General features: G+C 44.1%; 1 protein-coding gene across 2 annotated transcripts in view; it reads left to right on the plus strand.

Annotated features, from left to right (window-relative positions):
• Positions 1-23604, plus strand: part of LOC118252419 (beta-galactosidase-1-like protein 2) — a 29940-nt gene that overhangs the window by 1527 nt on the left and 4809 nt on the right. Inside the window, exons 2-16 of one of the 2 annotated variants that reach the window (XM_035555674.1) lie at positions 2835-3032; positions 4044-4112; positions 4419-4514; positions 6654-6762; positions 7077-7169; positions 10019-10100; positions 13334-13398; positions 16251-16335; positions 17404-17541; positions 18185-18265; positions 18777-18883; positions 19288-19434; positions 19814-19885; positions 20740-20818; positions 21971-22058. In XM_035555674.1, the coding sequence (XP_035411567.1) occupies positions 2835-3032; positions 4044-4112; positions 4419-4514; positions 6654-6762; positions 7077-7169; positions 10019-10100; positions 13334-13398; positions 16251-16335; positions 17404-17541; positions 18185-18265; positions 18777-18883; positions 19288-19434; positions 19814-19885; positions 20740-20818; positions 21971-22058 (1509 nt within the window). The remainder of the gene's footprint in view (positions 1-2834; positions 3033-4043; positions 4113-4418; positions 4515-6653; positions 6763-7076; positions 7170-10018; positions 10101-13333; positions 13399-16250; positions 16336-17403; positions 17542-18184; positions 18266-18776; positions 18884-19287; positions 19435-19813; positions 19886-20739; positions 20819-21970; positions 22059-23604) is intronic. The other variant, XM_050715058.1, reaches the window with a different exon arrangement.

The raw sequence follows: 23604 nt of genomic DNA on the forward strand, positions 1-23604 counted from the left end.
GATTCTGCTCTGGTAAATTTGGTAATCTGAAGCTAAGTATTTCTGCAGCGCAGTCTCACTTGCAATGTGGTCCTGGCTTCAGAATTTGTGTCCCAGGCTGCTTCATGCTTTGCAGAATACCCAAGAATTCTTTCCCGTGACCTCTGTGAGATGGCTGGCTGGAGGTATTCCTGTCCAGCGGTGGTGGCAATGATAACCCTTCCAAGTTCAGTGACAGTGAGGGAGAATTAGTTACAGAATGTGCAGTTGTGGTGCTTCCCCACTGAGGTCTCTTTCACAAATCATAACTGAGTTGCTTTTTGGGACAGAGGCATGTTGGAGATTAATTTAAAAAAAAAAAAAAAAAAGACTTCCTGGAGTCAGGGAGGGAATGGCTACAGAGGGATAAAGTAGGCCAGTAAACTTTAGCAAAAGGACAAAAAAAAGATTCTTTGAAATGTTCTGTCGTTACAGAAGTGAGAAGAAATCTACTGGGAGCTATGCGTTGCTCTCAAGAGCTGGTACAGAGCCCAGGGGGGCTCTCAGCTATGGAAATCCAGCTCATGGTAACAGGATGAAACTCTGCTGAGTCAAGGGAGTTTTTTCTGGAGAAGCAACTTGAACAGATTGTAGCGAGAGATGCGGATTTCAGGATATCCAGGGTAATCCGTAGAAAATCTGGGGGACTTGGAGGCTTCCTACCAGTCCTCTTCGGTGAGAGAAAGCACTGGAGCCAGGGAGGTTTGAGGTTGGGAACTTGATGAAAACTTGCCAACTAAGTTCTGCCCAGGATTAAGAAGATGAGCTTAAGTGATTTGTTTATTTTTATCTGGCCACATCTGCTTCCTGAGTGCTGCACTCCCTCTGCCACCGGTGGCCCAGTTAGCATCAGTGCTGTGTGCAGGTATAACTTAGGGCTTTACCTGGCTCAGAAACGGATTTGAAACTTATTTATTTCCAACCTAAACTTCTGTAATTGGAGCTTTCCATCTCCTGACCCCTCTGAGCTTTCAGCCTGGGGCTCACCACCAAGCACCACAAGCAGATAGATACAGCTGCCCTTTCAGGATCCGACGTGGGGAGTTTCCACCTGTGCAAGACTGCAAGTGGTAGCAGAGAGGCAGCCAGTTCTGCGTCTGGATTGAGAGCCGCCTCCCCTGCTGGTGAAATTCACAGTAATTCCCTGGGGGCAGTGCTACTGTTTCCTAGCCTTAAGTCATCGTTCTCTGACTGTATGCGCTATCTTGTGTAGATAAGCATTTTTGATCCTGTTCCTTCGCCCTTTCAATATAGTAGCTACATATTTTATGCTTATTTCCCCCAGTTGCAGCTGCACTATCCTCGTAAAACCCAGCTTTGCTGTTACTGCACCACCTTCTGACTGGGATGTGTTACTATTTCCTTGCTCAGCCCTACTTCTTGTAAGCGGTTCGATAAATGCACGAGTGCTCGTTGACCGAAGGCAGTGAATTTCTAATTACACTTGCTTTTCCAGGTATTACCCATGCCTGCTGCCTGTTGTTTCAGAGGCCTGTGGGAATGCTGTGCTACACAGGTACTCTGTGCTTGTCAGCCAGCCCTTGCAACCTGGGCAAAGTCTTAGCTTTAGTTGGCTTGTAGTGCCCTTGTCTTGTGCTGGAGGACAGGTAAATCGCTGCAGGCTCCTTAGTAATCCCTATAAGGTGTGAATTCTAAAAAGTCCTCCCCCTCTGCTAACAGTCGCTCTACAGATAGAATAGAAAGCAGCCAGAGGCTTAGGTATTTCCCTCTCCCAGTGTGACATTTCTCTGAGATGTGTGGGTCCCTCTTTTCTCAAGACTGGAATTCATTTCTTGCATCTGGCTGTGATGATGTCTCAGAGGAACAAGCTGCTATTGTCCAACTCTTTTGTGTATTCAGAGTCATGGAACTGGGGTGGTCTGGTGGAGGCAGTGTAACTGCTTTGGTTCTGGACTGGTTGATAAAAATATCCTCTTGATTCAGCCAAAAAGGACCAGGGAGCCAGGAAAGGCAATAGGAATAGTTTCTTGCATGCAGGAACCAACCTGAATGGAGCTGTGATAGCACGAGTATTCAAGCTGGTAAATGCTTTGGAGCCTAGTGTCTCATTTGGTCCAGTTCTTTTGCCAAACAAGTTATTAAGGAATTAAAATAAGCAAATACAGGCAGACATAAGTTTGTCAGCAGACTTGGTCTTGCTGAGTGATGAATTTGATCCAGGGGTTTTCTTTAAATTGAGGAAAAGGTTTGTGGACGGGTGAGGATTCTTCTTCTTCCATGCCTTGAGTTGGAAGGCATCAGAGCGGTGCTCGTTATCACAAATACCATGTCACTCCAACTCTAATGTTAAACACGCTTCATAGAGACATCCATTTTTCATAAGCACAAGGCATTCAGGGTAGCAACACTGAAATGTCATTGCTGTTAGAGTGGGGATCAGAAAGCCAGTGTTTGTCATCCTACAGCAAAGCAGGAGGCCTTAAATGTCATCAGTTATAAAAGTTCTGCTAGTGTTGTGAGCGAGAATTTCCCCATCTCGTGTTTGCAGCAAGTTAGTTTCACGATCTCTGCGCGAGTGTGTTACGTTTCAGTTGCAGAGCGTGGCAGAGTGGCTTGAGGCAGTCAGGATGGAAGCTGTTAGTGAAATAAGAATTAAATACGCATCTTGGGCAGCTCTTTAACCTGTTTTACAGTTTTTTGAAAATCCTTTATGCTCTGTGTGACAAAAAGCGTCGTTTGCCTAGGTTGGAAGGTGAGAGCTGATCCTGCCAGGTGGGCTGAAATGAGCAGTCTCCCTTAGGGGAGCCGATTTCTTTACCAGAGGCCAGATGCTCATCTCTCTCTTTCTCTTCTAGGTTTAACTGGAGTGAGCTGATCCCTGTGCGGTTATGGGGGAGGACCCTCGGCTTGCAGACAGAAAACTCTCAGTTCCTGCTGGAAGGCATGCCTTTTCGCATCTTTGGAGGCTCGATGCACTATTTCCGAGTCCCCAGGGAGTACTGGGAAGATCGCATGCTTAAGATGAAAGCCTGTGGTTTAAACACCCTCACGACGTAAGTGTCCCCGCTCTCTTGTCTCTGTGACGTGCACCTAACAGCCAACTCCCTGCTCTGTGAGAGCTGGTGGGGCCATAGCAATGTCTTTTGGTACTTAGTATGGGGAAGGACTAATTCCTTGTTCTGCCACAACCTTTAGCATCTGTTCTCTGCGTTTCCCTACTAGCCTGTTAGGCGCTTTCCTGAGCCAGTTTCTCCAGCTGGTGGATGTCGGCTCTAGGCTTACGTGTTCCCTTGGTTCCCGTTTTTCCCTGTTCTTTTGTGCTGTGCCAGCAGCTTTACCCCGAAGCAGCCTGTGGATCTTCCATAGTGCCTGATGAGTGGGATTCCCAGCCAGGATGTTTAGGAACAGCTGAGGAATGCCCGCACGAAGTGTTTAGGGGCCTCTGTGGTGACCCGAGTGCTGCGTTTTTGGGAACACTGCTCGGTCACTGTAGCATACTGAAAAGAGTAATGGGGACTCAAGTCTTCTTTAACCATCACACGCTGCAGTACAGTCAAACACAGACCTGACACTGATCAAACACACCGGAGGGTGCCTTCTGAGCGCTGACACGATGCGGAAGGGTCAGGCCCTCAGCACAGCTGTGATTCAGAAGCTGCTCTGGAGAATGAAAGATCCATGTAGACAAGGCCTGAATTTTAAGGTGACTGTAGCCTGTGTCTTCAGAATGTGGTTTACATAACTGCAATGTCTTGTAAGGTAGATTTTTCACTTAAATGTAGACAGTAATTGCCATTTCTCTTTGGTGATCTCACCACATTTGACAGTCTTGAGAAACTCAGGTACTGCAGAGAACAGGAAAAGAGCCTTAACAAGGAAAGGGCTTATCAGAAAAATGAAAGAAAGGCATGGATAATATTTAAGCAGGGACTTTGTGATATGTACATGCTGTAATCACTGAATCTGTTACTAAGGAAGGGAGTGCACAGATTTTTTTTCAGCACTTCACAAACACGGTGCCATTTTCAGCACTTCATTTTCACTGCCCTAACTCTGCGTTTCAGGTATGTGCCGTGGAACCTTCATGAACAAACAAGAGGGAAGTTTGACTTCAGTCAGGACCTGGATCTAGAGTATGTGGTACAGACAACTCTATTATTAACTACTCCGGGTTTGAGGGGAGGGTGTGCATGTTGGTTCTGGATGAGGATGGCATTTCCAGCAAAGTCTATACCTTGATCTGGCAGTGGAGACTCATTTCTTCCCCTGCTTTCTGGAGTCCTGGGAACTTAGAGGTTTAGCATCAATCCAGTCTAGTTGCTTCATTAGGCAATTATATTCTGGTTCTGATACCTAGATTTCATGGTGATTGGCACATTAGGAGTGCACGGAGTAGGGATTCTTCAGTCAGACAGTAATTACCTTGTCTGCATCTCTAGGGCCTTCCTTTCGCTGGCAGCTAAAAATGGGCTGTGGGTGATTCTGCGTCCGGGACCTTACATCTGCTCTGAATGGGACCTCGGTGGTCTGCCCAGGTAAGTGCATGAATAGTTCAATTGATGCAAGCCTTTGGGACTTGGGAAAATAAAGAAAACACACACAAAAATCATCTGATCATACAGCTGAGCCTCCTTCAAAGATTTTGAACGGATGTCTGTTAGATGGGAACTACTTGCTGTGTCCCCAGAGCAGGTGAATACTCATAATGTTGCTGAGCTCTCCTGTGGAGCACAGACAGTAAGTTTGGAGCCATAATCTTTTCTTTGAGCAGTTTTTTTTTTTTAATAATAACTGTGTTATGGCTTAATGGTCACAGCAAGAAAATGGAATTGAGGAAACCTATCTTCTATTGCTGTTGCAACTTGATAGTCTTCATATGAATAGTAATATTTGCAGCTTCATGTAAGAAGCTTCATCTCAGGTCCAGTTTAAAAGGCCTGCTAGAACATATGCATGACATGGCTGGCACTAATAAAGTCCTGTAACTTTTCCAACCTCCTACTGTATTTTCTCTTAAATATGCAGCTTGTTGGTGCGAGGCTTTGAGAGCTGTGTTGAATACGTCAGCACTGAGGCTTGCCTAGTTACTAGATCCCGGTGGAACCAGTGCCAGGTTATGTAGCACTTGTTTTCCTTACCTTTAAAGAGCGTAAACCTCAGTGGAGACACTTGACAAAATTGGGGGATTATTTCTTTTAATCTTTTCATTGTTTTTCAGTATGCCCTGCCTTTGGCATCCTGCATAGTTCAGGTGCAGAACTGTGCCTGTTTGTCAGGGACTTACTCATGATAGCATGAGTTTTAGCATGGCTGCTAGTGACCAGAGGTAGTAGCAAGTTCTATATTTCATTATGATATTTCATTATGAGAAGTGCACATATTGTCAGTTGGTGCCAGGTCACTGAAATGCTTCTTTATCAGGCAAATAAAAAGATTCTGATAAAGAGCAACTGTCCTAGTCTCGTTTTACACACAGGGAAGCCTAAAGAGGCTGTGATTTTTTGTGAGCCCACTGAGCTGAAGGTAGTATGCAGGAGCTGAGTCTTTCAAACCTCTAGAAGATCTGTTAGTTAATGCCTTTTGCAGAGGCAAGGAAGGTGCAAGCTTACTCTGCTTAAATTGTTATAGCAGCACGTTGTTCTGCGCTTAAACAAATTGCCCATTTCAGTGTTAGCCCCAAAACAGCTAACTAAATCTTGTAAATCAGCAGTCGAAACCATGGGAATAATTATGGGAACCTTTGCTTTGAATGATGATTGGAGTTTTATGAGAGAGCACTTGGTTGTAGAGCGCCCTTGGGGATGCAGGGAATTCCAAGTAACCTTTAGAGTGGTAAGCCTACCTTCAAGTCTTACTGGGAGAGTTAATGAAATGAGCTTACATCTCAGTGCTCAGGCCTGAAATGCAGAAAAAAAAGAAGGGTAACAGCTTGGCAATTGCAGTCTGGACTCCTCGTTTAACAGCATGAGTGGTGGGTAGCCCCAGTTAGTCAGATTAGCTTTACAATGATTCTGTAAAAACGTCCCTGTCTTGAAATGTCCCGTCTTTGCTCATGGCATACATGGCCAGGCAAATGCACTCCGTGTACGCCAGGTACTTGCAGTTGTGAGAGGGGTCCTTCCTTCAGCAGTGGAAGGAGGGGGTTTCAGACCCTTCCTGTGTTACAGCGTGCTGTACAGATACAAAGTCTCTTTCGTACTTGTCTGTTTTCTCTTCCATAATCTCCACTGAAGCCATCAATTAAGCAAACACTTTCTCTTGCTGTTGCGAACAGCTCCTGAAAACCAAGCAGGGCTCTGTTTTACCTTCTGCATTATCTCCATATAAAGGTCTGCTGCAGTAACTTTGTTTCCGCAGTTATGTTTTTGTAGTGGAAAGTATCTGGCATAACATTCAGCTTTTAGTTTCTGCTCAGGAGGAAAAAACTTTTGACCTGCAATCTGAATGTGTGTTGGTTGGGCAGAGGGTTTAAGAGGGAACTGAATAAACCACAAATGGTGTTGTTCACTGACTCACTGTGTTGTCCGTACCTGCACTGTGCGCTTAGCCAAGTGACACAAAAGGATTGATGATTCCTGCCCAAATATGACTTAATGTCAGTGAGTGGTGTTACCTCTTGCAGTCTTGACTGGACACGAGACTTTAATAGATTCTGGTTGCTGCTTTTCTTGCAGTTGGCTCCTGCAAGACCCAGAAATGCAACTGAGGACAACGTACAAGGGCTTCACCGAAGCTGTGGATGCCTATTTTGATCATCTACTGCCTATTGTAGTCCCTCTTCAGGCAAGTACAATCCATTACCCTCTCTGACCACAAGTGGGGATTATCTACACAGATGAATGCTGGGCTGTAACAGCAGCATGTTGAAGCAACAGCAAGTCTTCCAGCTTCACTTTAGGAACCGCTGTCAGCTGTAGTTGCCAGTGTCAGCACTGCAGTTTGAGCCATTTGATTATGTTCTGTAGACTTTGGGAGGAGGTGAGGGTGGGGCTGACTCCATCTGAGACTCGTGCATCTTTCCTGCAAGCCAGCACCACCGTGATTTTGGTCCTTCTCACTAGAAACCACGGTGAACCTCTCGTTTTCTTTTCCAACAGTACAAGAAAGGAGGCCCCATCATTGCAGTGCAAGTGGAGAATGAGTATGGTTCCTATGCCAAAGACCCAAACTACATGGCCTATGTTAAAATGGTAATGTTGGCTCGTTTACTTATTTCTGTGATGAATCTCACTCATAAACCGCCTTCCTTATAGCACTTTCTTCTGAATAATTTTTGAGCATGACTTAAGGAAGCCTTGAAAGCATCAGTGTGTAATCCAGATGGATTTCCCCCGGTATTTCTTTTGGTAGAGGACAAGACCCTGTGTGCACCTCTCCCTACCGACAAACCAGAGTGCTCATGGCTTCCAGAGAAGAGGGCGGTAGGGAAATGGAGTATCCATAATACACAGCTGGCTTTGAAGAAGCTGTCTCCTGCTGGTCCTGTTCTGCTTCTCTTGGGCATTAAAGAAGGGTTTCTCTGTTCTTGTGTAATCTGAGGCTCATCTTGTGTAATCTGAGGCTCAATGTCAGGCAGGTTCATTTGCCTAATGCCTCCCTTATTCTTGTCAATCGGAGACTGATGATTCCCTGCCTCCAGGCTGCGTGATCAAGTGCTGGCCAGTGCCCAAAGAGGTGAGGCTCTCCAGGCGAATCTAACACGGGTCTGACTGACCTGTTCGTTTTTCCCCGGTACAATAGTAAGGCAGACAGTTAACAAGATCTGCAGTATGTCTCACAAGGCTTGTTTTCTTTTAAATTTCTTTTAATTGAATGCCTAAAGTGTTACAGCACCTAAGAGAGGTTACCCATCCAGCAGTGTATGGGTATATACTATGAACTGTGTGTTCCCTGCTCCTCTGCTACAGCATTATCAGATCCTTCTGAAACTTTTAGGGTACTCAAGTGTTACCCTGAACGCCCTGAGGGTAGTTCTGGATCAGGTCGTCTTATTGCTCAAAATGTATAGAGGCTCTTTAACCAAAGAAATGACATGGCAAAAGTCCTAATCTGCTTAGAGTGGTGCTTGTTTCTGCACTAACTCCATCTTGTGGAGCCTTTTAATACTGCTTAGAAAGTTAAATATGGAGTACACAGAGTTAATTGCCAGCCTGAGCTGATACTGTCAAAATTGTCTGTTTTATCTACATAGTTTCCCTCCTGATGTCCTAGACTCAGTGATAAGCATGTAAGTAAATGGCTTTCAGGGCCCTAGATGAATGGGGCGTAGAGACTTGTGTCTGAACAGTGTGCCAACCCGATTCTTGCTTTTCTGTATCTCAGTGATGAAAGAGCTTACGATGCTTCACAGACTTGTTGGAACAGATGACGTTTCCTTGCCAGGCCTGTGGGTGTAATTCTGCAGTGCTGTTTTGTTAGATCCTGGTATTGTGGGCAACGTACATCTGAGGAATTCTATTGTGGTTAAAGAAAATGTGGGAAAGCTGGATTTGCAGGGGGTTGGAACAGGGCCTGTTGAGGTTTGGGCCCTGAGCTGTGGATCTGGCAAGCTGGTTACTTCACATCTGCACCTAGCATGTATTACCACGTTGTGATCTTCCTGGAATTAGTATAACCCATTTAAAATGAGCGAACAAAAACCCAACAAAACCAACTCACACAAAATCTGAAAGCCCCGTCTTTATCTTGCTCCCTTGGGTGCAGTGTCTTCACCTTCCAGAATGTTTAGGCCATCAAAGGGTGTGCTGCCACCTCGTCCACACAGTGTGATCTGGGATTAGCTGAGCACACACCTGTGTCTGCCTCAGACGCTGCTGCTATTCCTGGTTTCTCTGCTGCACCCTGAAATCCTGCAGTGCATTTCAATGCGTTTCAGCTCTCTGCCATTTCTCTAGTTTGCACTTGATGAATAAAAAAAAATAAAAGGAAGGCAATAAACTTAGCACTAAATGCAGTGCTCCAAGAGTCATCTTAATAAAACTTGTTAGAAATTCCAGTGTCTTCAGTAGCTGATTTTTATCAGGTAATAGTAGCTGTTCAGGTATTCATTTAGTGATGACACGTTGATAAACTAGCCAGGTTGTCTTAACTCGGAATTGGGTTTGTCTTTTCTAATGCAGATAGTGCATAACGCTCAAGTCTGCTCTGTCTGCACAGCGTGTATGGGCATGTGCAACCTGCAAAGCTTTGTTTAAACACAGCAGACATTGACTAGTTGGTGCATGTGACACGGGTGACTCCTGTGTGAACTCCTGTATCTTTATCACCATTTTACAGTTAGTAATTGAGTATCAAGAGTTTGAAGGCTTGTTTTCAAAGCTCCTTGAAGCTGATGGAGTCACTTTCGATGCAGGTACAATGGGAAGAGGGGTTAATTTGCAACTAGGAGTTCCTAACCCCTCTTTCATACATCAACCACTGTTCTGTAAAAGGACAAGCGTAAGAGAACACTCCTCATCAGAAGAACCTTGGGTGCACATGCGTTGTAAAAAAAAAAAAAAAAAAAAAAAAAAAAAAAAAAGCTCAGAGTGCTATTGCAGATAGTCCTGTGATATCGAAGAACCCATAAATTCATTCAGGCAGGATTATTCAAGAGCAAAGATACCTGAGCTGTCCTGTGATGGATACATGCACTAGCAAACCAACATTTTTCTCCTATCCTCTCTCTTCTGTTAGACTGTAAGGAATGGTGAGCTGTTTTTTTTTTCTACCACCTAAAGCTTTATTTTCGTGGAATGCAGTGAAATTATTAAACCAATCTCAGAAGATAAAATCCTGATGTGTCAGTGAGAAGCTGATCTAGCTTTTAAAAACAAAACAGGATTTTTCAGTTGTTTTTGAGCTGGAAAAAGTAGGCAGGGAAACTTCAGGAGGAACAAGAGGTGTCACAGGAATAATATTTCTTACAGGACTATTACTGATTTCAAGTTCCTGTCTTGCTTTCCCTAGAGAAGGTGATAATGTACTTTAATGCTTTAATATCCTGACAAATACAAAACTCAGGCCGTTAACACAAAGGTTTTCCCTCTTTTTAATTTAGGCTCTGTTAAGCAGGGGGATTGTGGAACTGCTGATGACCTCAGACAACAAGAACGGGCTATCCTTTGGCTTAGTGGAAGGAGGTATGTGCTTGTAGGAGAACCAGGTAAGGCCATGTTCTTTGTTGGGGCAGCAGATGAAATCACAGAATCACAGCATGTTAGGGATTGGAAGGGACCTTGAAAGATCATCCAGTCCAATCCCCCAGCCTCTGAAAGGAGAGATGCAGCCTCTGAAGGAGAGCAGATCTGCCGAGCTGTGCCCCTAACTGTGTGTCCTTTTTGTGGTAGGAGCTCCAGCCATAGAGGAGGGACCCCTTCAGCTGCGTGGTACGCACACCAAACAAAACCGGCCCCTTCTCAGGAAGACTCACGAGTACTGTTTTCATTATAGGGTGTAACAGTGATTGCAGGATTGCTCCACAGGGAGGCAGCCTCTCTGCTTTCAAGCATTTCAGATACGTGCAGACTGAATGTCTTATACAGGGCATCAGTTACTTCCCAGTGAGGTTAGTCAAAAGATGGCAGTGCCTAGCACTTCTTTGTGTTGTTTCCACCAGATTAAAGGGCTGCTTTTGAAAATACTACTGCTTATTGCTTCACTTGAATCTATGTTAAATAAGTATCTCAGGAATTTCTACTGCTAATAATTTAGTCCTAAAATACCTGCCCTGCAGTTGAGACGAAAAAAGAGTCCATCAAAGCCTAGCTTCTGAACTCTAACTTTCTGGAAGCCTAGCAGTAGCTTGTGAGGTAGCCTTGTGTTCTCGGTGGGCGTGCTCTATGGAGTACAGCCTTAGGAGGGTATCAGATGTACACAATGCAAAAGGATTTCCATTTCCTCTTTCCCTTAAAAAGTGTAAATCCATTAAGTGTATAAAACACTGCTTAGCACCTTTCCTGCTTTTCACTGTGGAAAAAATGGAGGTACAGATGTTTTAGCCTCACTGTGCTCTAAATCAGACTCCTTGGGGCATAGCATGATGCTGGCTTTCAGATTTCCAAATGCAGCTTAGCTGGGATTTACTTGGCTACTTGACCTGTGGTCTCTGGTGTTCCTGCCAATTGCCTGCCTGAGCAGCCGTAGTTTCCCTGAATTAAGTGTTTGCAGGGTACAGTCCTGAGTGCTCCTGTTGTCACTCAATCATAAATACCGTTACATTTCTAATCTCAGGCATGGAGATGATTAAAAGGAAAGTTTTTCTTCCCTCCTTGTTTTCCTCCTCTTATTTTTAGATGAAAGTATGAGAGGGACAAATTCAATAGCTCTGAAATCCACGGGCCTTCACCAGAAGTATGGCGACCCTCTTAATTTTGTATTTCTGGAGCAGAGCAGTTTCCAGCATTGACCACATCGTGTCACCCTCATCCTGCCAGCGAGCCGACGTTCCAAAGGGCTGGTGTGGAAATACCCCGCAAGCCCTCACCGTCCTCTGTGGGAATGTTTACTGCCTCAGAGCTCGTTCGTGCTTGGAGTTGGCTTTTCCAGCGTGTTGCATGCTGAGAGCTCTTTGATACCAATTTGCCTCTTAGATGTCATAACAATCTGCTCATTAGAGTCAACATGTCAAGTAATCAGATGCATGGGATAAGTAGGGCTCGGAGTGGTACAGCAGCAAGGTGGTTATGAAAATGTAAAGGGGCAGAGAACAGAATCCAATGTAGGAATGCTTAAGGAAATAGGGAGGAGACTCCTTATAGAAGCTGAAAAATGTTGTGGTTCTGTGAGTTTGTTCTGTTCCCCAGTGGTGTACCAATTCCTTTTCAAGAAGCATTTGCAGATTGTTGCTAATGTCAGGAGCAGTCAGTTTGGCGCTCTGCAGAGAAAACTGTGTGTTGTAGAAGGACCTGAGTGTATGAAGCTGTTGCCTAGCACTTAATCAGTGGTTGTAGCAGTGTTTCAGGGAATGAGAAGGAAAGCTTTGGTGGTTGTGGTCCCTTTCATGCTCACAAGTACAGTAGGACATCCCATGCTGTGGGGAAAAATTCTCGGTCTGGGTAGCTGTGCAGTTCCTACAGTCCTCCTCCCTTCGTGGCACAGGCAGTGACAAGAATCCCAAGCCGGGTGGCTCTGAGCTGGCCTGGAACAGCCCTCCTGGGAGCTGATGGGTGACAAAATAAAAACTCTGAATTCCCTCCAGACCATAGCTGCTGCACCATGACAGAAAGCAATGTGTAGTTGGAAATTACCTACTGTGGGAAGGATGGATAAGGGTTTGAGGACTGGTTCCCCACACCTTTACACCCTTTTCAATCGTGTGCTGGTAATCTGTGTGCAGAGCAGAATTAGGCGTGTTTGCCTTCAAGATCGCAAGCTAATGCCTTCCATCGATGCTAAATCCACATTTTGTTTTGCTTTCCCACTGTGTTTGCCTGTGCTAAATTCTTCAGCTCAGCACACTATGTAGATGAGCCTATTAAAATCAAGGTATAAATAGTGAGAAGCTTTTGCTTCTGTAAGTATTCTGTTTGAAGTGCTCCGTCTGACACAACTGGGGCTGGGTTCGATACCAGCTCTCTTGTAAGGAGTCAGTGTTTAGAACAGGATCGCATTGCTCCTGCAACTTCAAAGTTTCTTGGGAGAAACATCATCAGAGTGACTGAGGGCTAGAAAAGCAGGGAAATGAATCTAACATCTCTTAGGGGCTGGGACGCGGGTACCATTACTGCCTTGCGATGCATCAGCTGCTGCAGACCGGGCTTCCCACGCCGGTGCTTGAAGCTCATGCACTGACTTTCACTATACATACAGCACACACCAGCTAGATGCTGGTTCCCCCGTGCTGCACAGGGCAGAAGCACAGATAAGTCTTCCAATTACAACTTCTGTCTGGTTCGCTTGTGCTGCGGTTCCTCTCGCCCACCCCCAAGGCATGACAAGCTGGAAGATATTGCCTAGGTAGAGATTCCTGCAGCTAAAGCCTGGGAGATCAGTGCGGCATCCAGATACGGCTTTCTAATAATAAGTTTGCCTTCACGTGGTGCCTTTTATCTGAGGATCTCCAAGTGCTTTACAGCCTCTAATTAAAGCTTGTGGCAGCCGGTGAGGTGCTCTGATGCTTTCTCTTTCTAGTATCTCTGAATGTCAGAGCTAAAAATCTGCCCTGCAAATATTCCACTGTGTGCTGTGGTCCACTTAGATTCTGCATACTGAGTGAAGGCTTTGAAGGGAAATCTCCGAGGATGTTGTATTGGTGGTTCAGATATGCTCCTGTTCCCCCTGGGCTTCTGTTGAGCTGGTGCCTGGACAGGTGCTCCCCTAGGTGAGAACACTTTGTGTGTGTCTAATTTAATAAAGGTTTTTCTTTTCTTGATAGCACTGGCCACTGTTAACTTTCAGAAACTGGAACCTGGGGTACTGAAATATCTGGACACGGTACAGGTAAGATGCAAACAAATGTTGTTCATCTAGATTTTCCAGGACAGCGTTGTGAATGGTATTTGGGAACTGCTGTTCTTGTTCAGCTTCTCCTGGGCCATTTCCACTTTTATGATGGTTATGAAGCCAATCCTAGAGTCTACCATTTGGGCAATAGGAAGTTTCAAAGGCCTGTGCATTTAGCTTTATCTCAACAGAAAATTGGTGCTCCACAATTGGAATTTTTGCTACTCTTTGAGTGAAGGCAGTAAACCCCTCGTTACTCAGGCTTTATAAGGACTGGGTCTGCAAAAGGTTCCTACATAAATTAGAACATTTTGGAGGGGCATTAGTCCAGGTACTGTGCTAGAGCATGGCACAACCGCACCAACTGCTGTAAAAGAACAGGACACTGACATCTGGTGATAGATGTGCTTTGTCACAAAGCCACGAGCTACACGAAACTAAATTATTCCTCTTTCCTTGGTTGAATTTGCAGGTCTGCTTGTGTATGTCCTTTTTAATGCCTAACAGATTTGAGTGGCTGGTAATTCTTTTCTGAATATTCAGTGATTGATTAAGTAATTAAAATGAACATGTTTTGGCAGGAGAAGGCACTCTCCAGAAGGCTTTCTGGCAAACATATTTTCTGTAGCGATGGTCCAATGTGTATCAGTGGGGAGGACAAAGGAGAATACAAAGCACGAAGCTCGTGGAGCTGTCTGGATCACTGAGCAGGCGTCCTGTTTGAAGGCCCTGATCTGACTTGCCTACCAGGGGTTCTGTGATTCTGTTACGTATGCAGCTATCGATCCCCAAGAAAAAGCCACAACTGTCAAACAGGCAGCACGAAGTTCAGCTGTTTGGCTTTCTAGGCTCTAATTCCTACCTTCATTGCTACCTCCGCTTTGAAGCACTGATACCCGGTGCATCCGACTTTGCAGTTGTCAGTCCTCTCTCTAGGTCAGTGGTCTCTCTCCCAAGCTCTGGTACCCTGATGCTGTGGAGGCCCCCAAGAGGAGGCATCTGGACTGACTGTACTCTTCAAATGCTGAGGGCTGACCTATTGCAGTTCTTTCAGGGTACACTGTGAGGGTTATTTCAGTCGTCTTTAATGCCTCAAATTCAGTGTAGGTACACAGAGTGATATTAATGGCATGCTGCGTAGAAGAGAGTATTGGCTCCCCCAAGCATTCTGTCCTGTTTCTGCTAGGACCTGCAGCAGAGCTGATCGGAGGAACACTTGGATTTCAGATACGCTTCCCCAGTAACTTCACAGCGGCACCTTCCACACAGTGCAGTCCCACGCTCTTCCTGCCTCCTGAGCAGCCCAGCCTACCTGGCATTAACAGCGCTCACTGCAGAAAAACATTCAAATTTCGTGTGTCACTTGAGCACCTCTAAGTCCCCGTGCTGTCAGAGATGTGAATCAGCATGAAAGGGATAGGGAATTGCCTAATGAACATCTGATGCAGAAAGTACTTTGGGTGATGCTGGAGTAGTGAGGCAGGAACAAGTTTTGCTTTCTAGTGACTGGTTCTCTCTTTCCTTGCATCCTTTGTCGTCTTCCCTATTGCTCTGCTTGCGCCAAGTGTCAGCCTGGAAAGTTGTGAACAACTGACATGTGCTCCTGGCCACGATCGATTCTTTTCTGATCTCTTCCCTTGGCTTTTGCCTAGACTGTGAAATGAAATCTGCTGTTGGCGTGCTGAAAGCTGAATCCTGCCACTAACTTTCTTTTTGTACAGGCAAAAGAGGCTCTGCTGCATGTGCTTTTGCTTTCTTTAGGTCTTATAAAACTCCCCAACCCCTTCAAATGAACAGAAGGCACCTTCCCCACAAACTGAATATACAAATACAACATGGCCCAGTAAAAGCAGCTCCTCCTTTGCCACACTTACTAATGACAAGATAGGAAGCCTGTCATTTATATCTGTAAGGATTATGAAGCTGTCACCTCTTGTTATGGTCTCTTATTCCAGAGGACAATAAAACTTCTTTGACTTGTTTACTAGGGATGGATTGATTAAACATATTACCAAGAGCTGCTCTGAACCTGGAACAATTAGATTATTACAGGCACCTGCAGTTGTTTTCTCCTAATGAAACATGAGTTTCTTTAATGCCACTTACCTTGGCCATTTCATGTGACATCAGATAAAGCCCATATCAAATAAATGCCAAAATTGCCTTGACTAGAAATAAATACCAGGAGCAGAGAGCGCCAGCCAGGCCGAGCACATGTTGTTCTGTCCGGTGTGATGGGGCCACGTGGAATTCTAGAGGAGCAAAGGTAGCTGGCAAGCAGTGAAAAATAGGATGCAATAGCTCTGTGTGCAGAGCCTTTTTAATGAATACCTAATTCCTGCAAAGGCTAATTCTTTCCTGCCAGCACCATATGCAGCATTAAAAAGGCATTAAGCCGCTAAGGTCTGCTGTTCCTACCTTGGCAGGCATGGGCTGCAGTGCACCTGCAAACTCTCAGCTGGCGGTGGCGTAGCTGATAAGTAGACATTTATAAATGTCTTTTTCTCGCAGAAGCTAAACAGTGACAGTTGGTTTGTCTTTTTGCTACAGCTCTACCAAACAATAGCCGGAACTGTTTGGTAGCACCTGATTGTGTGCAGCAGTGGTTGTTTCATGCCTAGAAGAGTATTTTTCTGCTTTTCCCGCCTTTTTTGGACATTATTGGCCCACATTGTCTTGTTCCTCATTTGTTCAGAGCTCTTTAGCTGCTTTTTTTCTTCCAAATTGAGAAAAACCATTCTTGTAAACCATGTCCTTAAACTTCGTTTGAACAATGCTTCCCAAGAAAACAGGGATGAGCGCAAGGCTCCCTATGTCCATTTTAACTCTTTGTTTTTGTTTTGGTGCAGAGAGATCAGCCAAAGATGGTAATGGAGTATTGGACTGGCTGGTTTGATAACTGGGGAGGCCCTCACTATGTCTTCGATGCAGACGGTGAGCACCATACAGTACTGTAGAGGGAGGAATTAGTGCTCTGCAAACACTTAGAAAAAACGACTCACAACTTTTTCAAATAATCCCTCCATCTTGTAACCTTTGCTTTGTGCGAGTCTTTGTAAATGAAGATTCTCTCAGTGAATGGGTCACATTGCTGTGCCTTGGATTTTCTTTAGAAGCGTTGGTTAACAGCAGCTTTTTTTTTTTTAAATTTATGTTTTCAAAACCATTTTTCTTTTTATTTCTTGAAGAAAGACACTATGGGCTTGTGCAGAAAACCAAACATCTTAAGATGTTAGTGTCAATGTGTCCCAAGGCTTCATGTTATTCTACGTTGACTTCAGAAATGCAACCCAGCGCTTTAAATCATCCCTTCCACCTCCTGAGCTCATGTAAACTCTGTGAAGACTTTATTCCCATTTTGTAAGAAGGCTGTCTTTGCAGAAGTTTTCTGAAGCCCCCATCATAATGACATTACTTGCCTAGTAAATAAATGCTCCTTATCAGGAGAGAATTATTTTACCTTTTGTGGGAATATGGCAAACGTACGCCTCCTGCAACTATGGCAGCTTCTGAAAAGTATCAACTTTTATTCCAGTGCAGAAGCTCATTAGGAAGTAAAACTACTGCTAAAAAAATAACCCCACGACCTCCAGGACATCTAACGTACAGTGAAAAGAGACCTATGTAAGACTATGTTAATGACTGGTGCATCTTCCTGCTGCTGTCTTTGGAATTGGATCATTGCTGTGTTGAATTTAGGAGTACAACTGAGTAATTCTTATAGCTCTTCTGCTTAAAAGCAAAACTTCTGCTCATGTCCATGAGTTTTACTCTTTGTCACCTCTATGAGAAGTATATTTGCATTTATTAATCTGTCCCAGTATGTCAGTGGACATGCTGCCCTTAATGAGGGCAAAACATGAATCACAATACAAATCACTGTAATTACACAGGCATGACTGACTGACAAGGACCAGAATATTTGTCTGCTTTGAATTGCTGGAAGAGTGTTAGTCTAGCTTCTTGGTCTGTGGTCTTCCTGGCACTGCCCTTCCTTTACAGAAATGGTGAATACTGTAGCAAGCATCCTCAAATTAGGAGCATCCATCAATCTCTACATGTTTCATGGAGGCACCAACTTTGGCTTCATGAACGGTGCTTTGGAGACTGATGAATACAAGTCAGATGTCACCAGTTACGGTGAGTTTTCTTTCACTGCCTTGCCCATGCACCGACTGTGAGAGTGCAGCTCAGGCTCCCCTTTGGGCTAGTTAGAGTTGACAGAAGCTTGGAGAAATGATCAGTACATCTCTCCATGATCTCCTTTGTCATGGAGAGATGAATGGGAATGTGGCTCAAAAGCAAATGCCTGTCTAAAAGGGGGGTTTACATTAGGGTTTCCTATTTCCAGACCCATTCCAGGGTGTGGAGGATCCCCTCGTTCTGGACTGGGAACAGAAGTCACAGATGATTGTGTTGCTTCATGTTATGTCCAGGCTGGCTCTTCTTTCTAGTGAAATCTGGTGGTCTGAGATACTGTTATGTCTTTTGTTTTACCAAGTCACATTGTATTGTAAAGCTCTTTTCATCCCAGCAGCCCTTGGTTGAAAGTTGATCCTGGGTGAAATTATGGACACATGTGCAAGTTAGATCTGTCAAAGGATGTTGCTCCCCAGTAAGTGGGCCTTCTCCAAATTAGGAGAATTTGTATGCTTGTCTAGCCACATTCACGCTGATAGAAGACTGAGTTTCCATAACATGATGCTAATTGTCTTGGGCTTTTACTTCTTAGATGACAGTGTGTGTGAAGGCCATCCCAGGTGTGCGCTTTTTTTTTTTTCAGATTACGATGCTGTGCTGACAGAGGCTGGAGACTACACATCCAAATTTTTCAAGCTTCGACAACTCTTCAGTGCAATCATTGGTAATTATAAATCCAAGAGCCAAAATGCCGTTCTAGCCTACGGCGCTAAATCAGAGACTTGTTCAAACTGGCCCTTCTGCTGGGGCCCTGTGGCTCTGGTTGGCTGTCTGGGAGCATTTTCCAAAGGATGGGAGGGAGGACCAGGGACATCGGGTATTTTGTCTGCTATCAGCAGGCAGGTAGCATTTAGCAGCTTCTGTCTTTGCTGGGAAGTGTATGTTGGCTAATTGGAAGTGCAAATCTGAAGGGAACACCACTGGTTATATTATATCTTACTTACTATACCTCAGTGCTTTCTGTTCCAGGACCAGATAGGTGGCCATAGTTGCAGAATAACTATAGTTCTCACCCAATGCTTATACTTGTGTAATTTTTTTTTTTTTTTTTTTTTTGCAGCAGATACAGGGCTTTGTAATGGAAAGGCTGATCAAATGAAGTCTGGAGGGGCCTTAAATCTGTGTTGACCTTACGCATCTGAAATAGTTGTTCCATCTTTCTTTTTGCATCACAGGCCAGCCTCTTCCTCTCCCTCCCATGATTGAAAGCAAGGCATCATACGGTGCAATCCTGTTGCATCAATACATCTCTCTCTGGGATGTGTTACCATCTCTTATACAGGTAGTACAACCAATTTTAATGCATCTCAGCACTAAAAGGCATCACCTCTTAGGTGGAAAAGACAGTGCACTGGCATGTTATCCTGTAACGATAAGGGTGGGGAATGTTTTGTCAAGGATATGCAAAGGAGACACATCTTTTTATCTTAGACTTTTTACTGCTACTTCTGTTCTCTTGGGATTCCAGTTTTGCAAGTCCTTGGCTCCCTTTCCTGGTGCCTTGTCTTCGTTGCTGTAGCTTTTATGGGGTTTGTAAGGTAATTCAGGCTGGGACAGATCTCTGGAGGCTTACAGGGTCGATGTAATCTGTGGCAGAGTGGAACACCTATCTCAATGAATTGCCACTAAGTGGTCTGTTGATGCTCAGAGGCCACATCTGACATTAAACGTGTTTCTCCTTTGCAGCCCATTAAATCAGAGTTTCCAGTTAACATGGAGAACCTCCATCTGAATGATAGCAGTGGGCAGTCCTATGGATATGTACTCTACGAGACTGTCATATTTGGTGGTGGACACCTGCATTCAAGGGACCATGTCCGTGACCGAGCACAGGTAAGGAGGACGGGGCAAGTGTGAGTAACTTCACACAGATGTCAACGCTTTGGTCTTGGCAGCTGGGCAGAAAGTGGGCCAACCATGAAGTAAAATAAATGTGAGGTTTTCAATTAGAAATGTGACTTGTTCTCTCAGTTCTCAGTTAAGTCCCAACCCTTTCAGCTTGAGGTCTACTAACAATAAGAACGTCTTTAAATATCAGAATATTGAATGTTCTGGTAAATGTTGTTTGTGAATCTTTTTTTCCACTTAGACTGGATCAGTAACAGTTGTGGAACAGTTTTCTCCCCAAATGCAGCTCCAATAACCAATGCAACACATGATTATAGTATAATTGATTAGACGTTGCTCTCCTCCCTTGTGCTCTGTTCTGCAGGTGTTTGTTAACACCATGTATGTTGGTGAGCTGGATTACACCACCGTGGAGCTCTCCCTTCCTGAAGGACAGGTAACTAATTGGAGATTGCTCGCGGCAATAACATGTGGGTAACAGAACCAAGACCTCTAAAGAGACGTAGCTCTCAAGGAGGCACCTCCCACGCACCCCACTTAACTAGCTAGGATGGTATTCTGGCACAGAACAGCTGTTATACCATAACTAGACACAGTTTCACTACTGACGATTTCACTACCAAGTTATTCTTTGCAATTTAGATATGTTTTTTGAATACTCTGCCATGGAGCAGATCCAAGTCAGTGCAGTCCCTGCTGTGTAAAATTTGCCAGTCTTCCCACCACACCCACAAACCGTAGACATCAAGTGTAGGCACTCTGTGCAGGTGAAGTCCATGTTTGTCTTCCTCAGCACAAAGTAGGTGCTTTGGGGGCTCTTGCACCTGTTGGGTCTCAAATGAAACAAGGGGGAACGTCTCCTCCTAGCTCTGACAGTAACCTTAAGCTGGCAGAAGCTGGCAATAAAAATAGTATATTGATTGGATGCATGTCAACAGAGCTGTGCATGGCCTCTAGGACTGTGTGAGTGGGTGTGTGTGCTAGATGTTGTTCTTATGACTCATGGCAAAGCTACATGCCTGCACTGTGTCCAACTCCATTTCTGGCTGTGTGTGTGTGAAATCAAAATGGTACTTAAAAATTCAATGGAAAAGGAAAAAACAGAAACCTTTTTTGAAAAGACTGAGTTCCTCAGCAAATAGATGAATGCAACTGTCAAAGGTACTGTTGCTACCTCATCTTCTTAACACCTCTACTGACCTTTGTTTATCAAGCATTACGGCTGATGCAGCACATGCTGTGCTCTTTTCTAGCTGATGCTCTTCCATTTCTTTTTTTCTTTATTTTCAGGGATTCAGGCAGCTAAGACTCTTAGTAGAGAACCGTGGTCGTGTCAATTATGGCCTGACATTGAATGAACAGAGGAAAGGTGAGTTAGGTTCTTTGTTCATAGAGCCTCAAACTGTCCTAGATAGTTCTACCACTGTAAAACTGTCTTTCTTAAGCACTTTACACAGAATCAAACTGAAGACCCAGTGTAGCTATCCTAGTTATAGTCAGGACGTCAGGGGGACAGTAAGACAGAGGGAACTTGTAAACAAACAAACAAACAAAAAAAACCCAAAAAACAATGAAACAAAAAAAAACACACCAAAAAAAAAAAAAAAAACAAAGCCATCAGTGAATCTTATTCTACTCCAGTTTCGCCTGGTGATGTTAGGGTACCCATTTCTCTTGCTCTGTGTGTTACTTCAGACAGAAAAGACCTTTTCTAATCTATGCTTTCCCCTGGGGTTTGAGATTGAAGGATCATGGCATTTTAAAACTCACACAATATTCAACACATTCAGGAGGAATGAATTGCATCCTGTTGAGCAGAATTTGCTAAAATGTTCAAGTCCATTACATACAATTGTGGAGCTGGAAGAGGTTGAAACCCCAGGATTCTATTTTAGTGGGGAAATGTATACAAAATAGACTAATGGAGTTAGGCATGTGACTGTACTAATTTTATTTTACTGCAGAGGAGGTATATAAAGCCTCTGCTGCTTAGGCAGTCTCAACTGCAGTCCTGTAGTTAGGGGGCTTAGACTAGGACCAAGATTTGACCGCTACATGGAGGCTACCTAACAAGAGAGGGCTAAAGGTAAATTACTTGTTAAAGTGTCTTAAGATCTTTGGATGAAAAACAGTGGATAAGCACTGGACATTAGTGCTTTCACCTATTAAATTTTGCTGTTTCTATTAGAGAAGTAACTGATCTACTGCTTTAAAAAATCTATACATGGGCAGCTAACTAAAAAACTGCAACAACAAATCCCCATCTGCTGTGCGTGCCAGCAATGTTTTCTGCTTGGAGGGTGTTTAATGGCTTAGTGAGTTAAAGCAAAGGAGGGAGTGGAGAGGCCAAAGTATAGTAATGTTCTCCACTCAGTCTGGATGAGCAATGGGACCATATGGACTCTAATTCCGTTGCAGAATGTGGCTGCTTTCCATCTCCTGCTGTTCCTCGCATTCAAATAGGAAAATCTATCAGCTTTAGCTGCTTTTCAACTCTTCATTACCCCCATTGCTCTTGCAGGCTTAATTGGTGACGTCTTCTTGAATAAAACCCCTTTGAGGAACTTCAAGATTTACAGTTTGGAGATGAAACCTGGCTTCATGAAAAGGTTTGTGGGATTTTAAAGATTTTTCTTGCTCATTTGAAACTGTTTAGCAGCAGTACAAAACCTAATAAGTAGCAGTTAAATGTGTATCAGAAAGGCAATGCTACGTACACGTAGGTTAGTGAATTTTTGCGCTGGAAGTTCCTTGATGATACCTTTGCCCAAAATAGCGCAGACAATTGTACCACTTTCTTCATTCCATTACTGAGGGGCAAAATGTATTCCCACTGTGGAGGGTTTAAAGACTTCCTCACAGCCTGTATTGCAGGATTAGATCGGGTAGGTAAAAGTGTGGCTTACCCAAAGGGGTGGATCCCAGCACACCCACATGTTGGAGAAGGTGGTGCCTTGCTTCAAATTAGCAGTCTGGCTGATACATTTAGTAATTCAAACTCATGAGGGAAGGATTAATTCTAGCAAGCTACTAATAGTACATTAACAAGTCCAGATGGCTTCCTCTCTTACATGCTTTTAAAGTTATTCAGTCTTCCTTGAATTAAAGCAAAATAAGCCTTGCAGGGTAAGTCAAGGAGCCTCTGTTAGGTTTCTGTTAGGAAACCTTAGCAAATGTTTAAGGCAACAGATGCCCTGCGGACTCCGACCAATGTTCCAAAAAGACTATTTTCAGTTATGTTGTTAATACAAGAAGATAACACATGTGCATCCCCTAAGATATCACAGCTCCCACATTTTGTGTAGGAAGGAGAGGGAGGCGATGTTAAACTGAAATGGCTTTTAAAAGAAAAAAAAAAAAAAACACATTTTGAAATTTCTAAGGACAAACTTAACAGGTGCTGGGGTACTACATGAAGGACTCTTATTGATGGGGTAACCTGCATAACCTTTGTCTGCAGAGTTGTTTTAGAAGAGTATTTCCAGTGAGGGACATTACAGCGAGTGACCTGCCATGCCCAAACAAAAAGCAAGATTAGTCAACGCTGCAGTCAGTTACTGGCAATTGACCAGTAGCAATGAAACACAATCAGCTTACAGTCGCTGCGTAGGAGGATGGAGCGTGTGGTGTTGTGAAAGGAATTGTCGTAGGCTTTTAGCTGAATAATTCAGTAGCAGTCAAGCTGCACTGGATCAATAAATTCCCTGAATCCAAGAGATGCAGCTCATAAGGGTTGGAAGGAACGTGTTCTGACAAGCTCAAGGCTTCTGTGGGACTTCTACGCTCCTTATTTGCTGTTCTGTTTGTCCTCTGCTCCCAAATTGTTGCCACAGGTAAGAAGTAATGTCAGATTGCCCCCAGTTACCACAAACTTGCACAGATGTGTTCATGTTCCGTGATAGGATTGGTTTCTTCTAATTGCATACAAAATTAAAATGCTGTCTGTAGATTGGCAGACTAAGCTTCCTTTGCTTTAAACAGGATTAAGACCCAGTTACTAGTTGCATGACACAACTTCAGCATAATCCCAAACATTTGATCCCAAACACAGTCGGCCATTGTTGGTCCTGCAGCTAGAGCTTTAGCACAATTTTAGGGGACAGTAGATCTATGGAGAGCTTGCAAGAAAAATGCCTGGGATTGTGTGTATTGAAG

The sequence above is a fragment of the Cygnus atratus genome, chromosome 22, assembly GCF_013377495.2.
Source record: "Cygnus atratus isolate AKBS03 ecotype Queensland, Australia chromosome 22, CAtr_DNAZoo_HiC_assembly, whole genome shotgun sequence".
In the NCBI taxonomy this organism is placed as follows: domain Eukaryota; kingdom Metazoa; phylum Chordata; class Aves; order Anseriformes; family Anatidae; genus Cygnus; species Cygnus atratus.